Source organism: Anomaloglossus baeobatrachus, chromosome 7 (assembly GCF_048569485.1).
Source record: "Anomaloglossus baeobatrachus isolate aAnoBae1 chromosome 7, aAnoBae1.hap1, whole genome shotgun sequence".
Classification (NCBI taxonomy): Eukaryota; Metazoa; Chordata; class Amphibia; order Anura; family Aromobatidae; genus Anomaloglossus; species Anomaloglossus baeobatrachus.
This window is the reverse complement of record NC_134359.1, coordinates 302,819,388-302,825,387: the sequence shown is the minus strand read 5'-3', so window position 1 is coordinate 302,825,387 and position 6,000 is coordinate 302,819,388. Positions and strand designations below refer to the sequence as shown.

The 6,000-nt window shown below is 51.8% G+C and overlaps 1 protein-coding gene across 1 annotated transcript in view; it reads left to right on the top strand.

Moving 5' to 3' along the window:
• Nucleotides 1-1,099: 1,099 nt before the first annotated feature.
• Nucleotides 1,100-6,000, top strand: part of LOC142246552 (guanylate-binding protein 1-like) — a 30,186-nt gene continuing 25,285 nt past the window's right edge. The window contains exon 1 of the mRNA XM_075319621.1: nucleotides 1,100-1,177. Coding sequence (XP_075175736.1) covers nucleotides 1,162-1,177 — 16 coding nt within the window. The 5' untranslated portion in view covers nucleotides 1,100-1,161. The remainder of the gene's footprint in view (nucleotides 1,178-6,000) is intronic.

The window sequence follows — 6,000 nt, the reverse complement described above, 5'->3', positions numbered from 1 at the left end:
AGCCTGCCTTTCTATCCCTCCTAATGGGGAAATGCAGCGAGGAAATCCCTGACCTTAGCTACACAGACGCTGTCTCTGTTTTCAGGACCTGTCACCTATGGCTCTGACCCTGCCGGTACGAGCCCTTAAAAGGACTGATAGAAAGTGCTATCCCTATGCTGTCCAGCGCTGTGTATGGAGCGCATACAGCAGTATCGGAGATAGGAGCTGCGCCAGTGATGTCTGACACCAAGGACGCAGAAGGCAGATAATGGCGTGCTGGAGGAAAATGTCCGTTTTTATAATGCAGGGACATGTGACATGGACATCCTATCACACATGCCGTTGCTTCTCTGGCTAAAAGTCCACTTAGCTGTGTGTGTGTGTCTGGGATTGGCTGACATGCTGGCCCGCCCCACTACACGCGCGCGCTTAGGGAAGGAAGACAAGGGAAAAAAAAAAATGGCGATCACCATTATCCATACAGCAGTGATCTGAATGCGCTGTTCACGCACACTATACACTGAAATGTCATAATAGTGTGAGTCACAGAGTGACTTACACTATTACAGCGGAAAGCCAGCTAGGAATTAGCTGTTTTTTTGCTGCTAGAACCGTTCTCGAACGCATCTAGAACTATCGAGCTTTAGCAAAAAAGCTCGAGTTCTAGTTCGATCTAGAACATGCCCCAAAATCACTCGAGCCGCGAACTGGAGAACCTCGAACCGCGCTCAACTCTAATTATGAGGCTCTGCAGCAGCTGAGGTGTATTATGAGGCTCTGCAGCAGCTGAGGTATGCTATGAGGTTTGCTGCAGCTAAGGTGTATTATGAGGTTCTGCAGCAGCTGAGGTATACTATGAGGTTCTGCAGCAGCTGAGGTGTATCATGAGGTTCTGCAGCAGCTGAGGTGTATCATGAGGTTCTGCAGCAGCTGAGGTATACTATGAGGTTCTGCAGCAGCTGAGGTATACTATGAGGTTCTGCAGCAGCTGAGTTTTATTATGACGTTCTGCAGCAGCTGAGGTGTTCCAGGCTTGCCTATGGTTTCCATCGAGCAGTTATTATCTATTCAGGATGTGGCTCTCCTTTCACTTTCTGTTTCTTTCTCTGCATGTTTGTTGCTGGATCAACCGAGATCAGGATCCCCCGAAGCTCCGCTCCTCTCTACTCACCAGACGTCATGTCGGGGGTCTCCGGTAATTCCTCTCATTATTTGGGGGCTTCTCCTCCCTCTCATTATTTGGGGGCTTCTCCTTCCTCTCTTTATTTGGGGGCTTCTCCTCCCTCTCATTATTTGGGGGCTTCTCCTTCCTCTCTTTATTTGGGGGCTTCTCCTCCCTCTCATTATTTGGGGGCTTCTCCTTCCTCTCTTTATTTGGGGGCTTCTCCTCCCTCTCATTATTTGGGGGCTTCTCCTTCCTCTCTTTATTTGGGGGCTTCTCCTTCCTCTCTTTATTTGGGGGCTTCTCCTTCCTCTCATTATTTGGGGGCTTCTCCTCCCTCTCATTATTTGGGGCTTCTCCTTCCTCTCATTATTTGGGGGCTTCTCCTCCCTCTCATTATTTGGGGGCTTCTCCTTCCTCTCTTTATTTGGGGGCTTCTCCTCCCTCTCATTATTTGGGGCTTCTCCTCCCTCTCATTATTTGGGGGCTTCTCCTCCCTCTCATTATTTGGGGCTTCTCCTCCCTCTCATTATTTGGGGCTTCTCCTCCCTCTCATTATTTGGGGGCTTCTCCTCCCTCTCATTATTTGGGGGTTTCTCCTCCCTCTCATTATTTGGGGCTTCTCCTCCCTCTCATTATTTGGGGGCTTCTCCTCCCTCTCATTATTTGGGGGCTTCTCCTTCCTCTCATTATTTGGGGCTTCTCCTCCCTCTCATTATTTGGGGCTTCTCCTTCCTCTCATTATTTGGGGCTTCTCCTCCCTCTCATTATTTGGGGCTTCTCCTCCCTCTCATTATTTGGGGGCTTCTCCTTCCTCTCTTTATTTGGGGGCTTCTCCTTCCTCTCATTATTTGGGGGCTTCTCCTTCCTCTCATTATTTGGGGCTTCTCCTCCTTCTCATTATTTGGGGCTTCTCCTCCCTCTCATTATTTGGGGGCTTCTCCTTCCTCTCATTATTTGGGGGCTTCTCCTTCCTCTCATTATTTGGGGCTTCTCCTCCCTCTCATTATTTGGGGCTTCTCCTTCCTCTCATTATTTGGGGCTTCTCCTCCCTCTCATTATTTGGGGCTTCTCCTCCCTCTCATTATTTGGGGGCTTCTCCTTCCTCTCTTTATTTGGGGGCTTCTCCTTCCTCTCATTATTTGGGGTTTCTCCTCCCTCTCATTATTTGGGGGCTTCTCCTTCCTCTCTTTATTTGGGGGCTTCTCCTCCCTCTCATTATTTGGGGGCTTCTCCTTCCTCTCTTTATTTGGGGGCTTCTCCTCCCTCTCATTATTTGGGGGCTTCTCCTTCCTCTCTTTATTTGGGGGCTTCTCCTTCCTCTCTTTATTTGGGGGCTTCTCCTTCCTCTCATTATTTGGGGGCTTCTCCTCCCTCTCATTATTTGGGGCTTCTCCTTCCTCTCATTATTTGGGGGCTTCTCCTCCCTCTCATTATTTGGGGGCTTCTCCTTCCTCTCTTTATTTGGGGGCTTCTCCTCCCTCTCATTATTTGGGGCTTCTCCTCCCTCTCATTATTTGGGGGCTTCTCCTCCCTCTCATTATTTGGGGCTTCTCCTCCCTCTCATTATTTGGGGCTTCTCCTCCCTCTCATTATTTGGGGGCTTCTCCTCCCTCTCATTATTTGGGGGTTTCTCCTCCCTCTCATTATTTGGGGCTTCTCCTCCCTCTCATTATTTGGGGGCTTCTCCTCCCTCTCATTATTTGGGGCTTCTCCTCCCTCTCATTATTTGGGGGCTTCTCCTCCCTCTCATTATTTGGGGGTTTCTCCTCCCTCTCATTATTTGGGGCTTCTCCTCCCTCTCATTATTTGGGGCTTCTCCTCCCTCTCATTATTTGGGGGCTTCTCCTCCCTCTCATTATTTGGGGGCTTCTCCTCCCTCTCATTATTTGGGGCTTCTCCTCCCTCTCATTATTTGGGGGCTTCTCCTCCCTCTCATTATTTGGGGGCTTCTCCTCCCTCTCATTATTTGGGGGCTTCTCCTTTCTCATTATTTGGGGCTTCTCCTCCCTCTCATTATTTGGGGGCTTCTCCCTCATTATTTGGGGCTTCTCCTCCCTCTCATTATTTGGGGGCTTCTCCTCCCTCTCATTATTTGGGGGCTTCTCCTCCCTCTCATTATTTGGGGGCTTCTCCTTTCTCATTATTTGGGGGCTTCTCCCTCATTATTTGGGGGCTTCTCCTCCCTCTCATTATTTGGGGCTTCTCCTCCCTCTCATTATTTGGGGGCTTCTCCTCCCTCTCTTTATTTGGGGGCTTCTCCTTCATCTCACATTATTTGGGGCTCTTCTCCTCCCTATCATTATTTGGGGCTTCTCCTCTCTCTTTATTTGGGGGCTTCTCCTCTCTCATTATTTGGGGCTCTTCTCTCACATTATTTGGGGGCTTCTCCTCCCTCTCTTTATTTGGGGGCTTCTCCTCCCTATCATTATTTGGGGCTCTTCTCCTCTCTCATTATTTTGGGGGCTTCTCCTCCCTCTCATTATTTGGGGGCTTCTCCTCTCTCATTATTTTGGGGGCTTCTCCTCTCTCATTATTTGGGGGGCGTCTCCTGTCAGTCTTCTCTCCTATGGGAGACCTTTGTCTGCTCTGATGAGTCGATATAGCAGAGCTGAGTTTGTGATTTGACATTACAGATATTACTCGGGGAGAACCGAATGACAAACTCGGCTCTGCTGCGCCTGTGCATGTGCGGGGTTACGGCTGAATGATGCGGGATTACATTATGTGTAGTGACATCATTATGTGTAGTGACTATCAGCGCCGATGATGAGTGACGAGGGCTAATATGTGGAGGAATAGGAGCCATCGGCTCTGCTGAGTGTTGTAGTCCTTCTCTGAACTTTCATTGTCCTTTCACTTTCTCATTTGCTCAGAGATCGGCGCTCGTTAACCCTTCACACTGACTTCACCTTTGCTTGATCAAACACTGAACATTATATAAAGCTTTTATCACGTCTTGTTTTTTCCCCTGTGACGTTCTCTTCCGCAATGTCCTCACTCCCCTCCAGTTGTCCTCACCCACCCCCCAGATGTCCTCACCCCCCCCCCCCCCGGATTGTCCTCACCGCCCCCCCCCGGATGTCCTCACCGCCCCCCCCCGGATGTCCTCACCGCCCCCCCCCCAGATGTCCTCACCGCCCCCCCCCCAGATGTCCTCACCCACCCCCCAGATGTCCTTCCCCCCCTCCCCGGATGTCCTCACCGCCCCCCCCAGATGTCCTCACCCCCCCCTCCAGATGTCCTCACCCCCCCCGAATGTCCTCACCCACCCCCAGATGTCCTCACCCCCCTTAGTACGGTTTTTGTTCTGAGCTGCATAACGCGGTGATCGAACGATTTCACTTTAAATAAACCTTCCCATACGAGGCGCTGAAGCTCGGTGGTGACTTCTTAGTAGAATGTGGCTGTGACCACGACGTCTGGGCCGACTTCCTCGTCTTGTAGTAACGAGGCGGCTCGAGGTTCTGCATCCTGTGAGAATCAGACACAATTTGGCCTCTTTATTCTTTCGCTTCCTCTCCCTCCAGATGTTTGCACAATTACTGAACTCTTGATCCGATGTTACCGGTCCTCGGGGAGGTCGAGGACATCACTTCTTTACAATTCCAGCTCTCTACCGGTCACTGTAGACTCCTCGCCGGCCAGGTCCTCCATGAACCTGTGCTCAGCAGTACATACCACAACTAAACCCGGCTCAGTAACACAACTTGCAGCAGATAGACAGGTGTCATGCCCAGGTAGAGCAGAAAGTGGGTCCACTGGTCTAAGGTATCGTTCACTGACCTGGAGGAACCAGCCTGAGTGGCCACCGAGTCTTCACTACGGCCACTGGAGGTGGAAGCAGGTACATATGCATATCCGGAGTAACCAGCCTAAGTGACCACCAGGAGGCAGCCCTGGGGGATCTCGATACCTCAGCACCTGGCGCCACATGACGAAGACCAGGGACCAGAGGGGATGAGGCAGAGGCTGGTGCGGACCGGAACAGGCTGGTACTGGTGGTCACAGGCAGGCGGTAGGAGCTTGCAAGGACTGGAGAATACAGGAAGGTCACAGGCGGGTACACGGGTACTAGAAAACGGAACAGAGACACAGTCACAGACCAATACGGAATGCGGGTAATAGTACGGGGACCTGACAACTAGCACAGGCAGACTAGCTACGGGGACACGTTGAACAGGCACCTAAGCTTAAAGGGGCTATCCGGCTTATTTTGACAATTTTTTATTATTTCCCTATTGGGCTACATTGGGGCAGGTAAGTAGATAGTGACCACTTACCTGCCCTGCTATCAGCCCCCTCCCCAGGTTCAGAGCGATCATGTGACCGCTCCTGCCGCGATTTTGCTGCTTCTGGTCATTTCATGTCAACGGGCAGGACCATGTTGACATGCAAATCTTTGAACAGCATGTTGCCGCCCTGCTGGGCGGGTACAGTGCGTGGAGTCCCCGCCCCCCTTCCCTGCACCCTCCCACACATTCCCCCGCACCCCGTACTCTCCCCGCAACCTCCCCCGACACTGCTGTGGGACCCGTGAGCTGAAGGGAGGGGCTTGGCGGCGGCTGCCCATAGTGTCACCGCCAGGACCGGGCCCCCTGCTCAGGATCGCACATTCAAATGTATCGGCATCACAGATCACAGATCACAGATGCCGATACAATTGAAAGCGCTAATGAGAGGGAGCGCTGCGCTGCTTCTCATCACTGCCCGTGCAGTCTGTGTCCCGCTCCAGCCCCGCGGTTGCTTGCACTGCAGTATCAGCAGCTTCTCACACTGCAGTGCTGGCAGCCGCGGGGATGATGAGCGCTGCTGTCAGGAGGTTAGATTTGATCATTACCTGCTGTGACGATCTC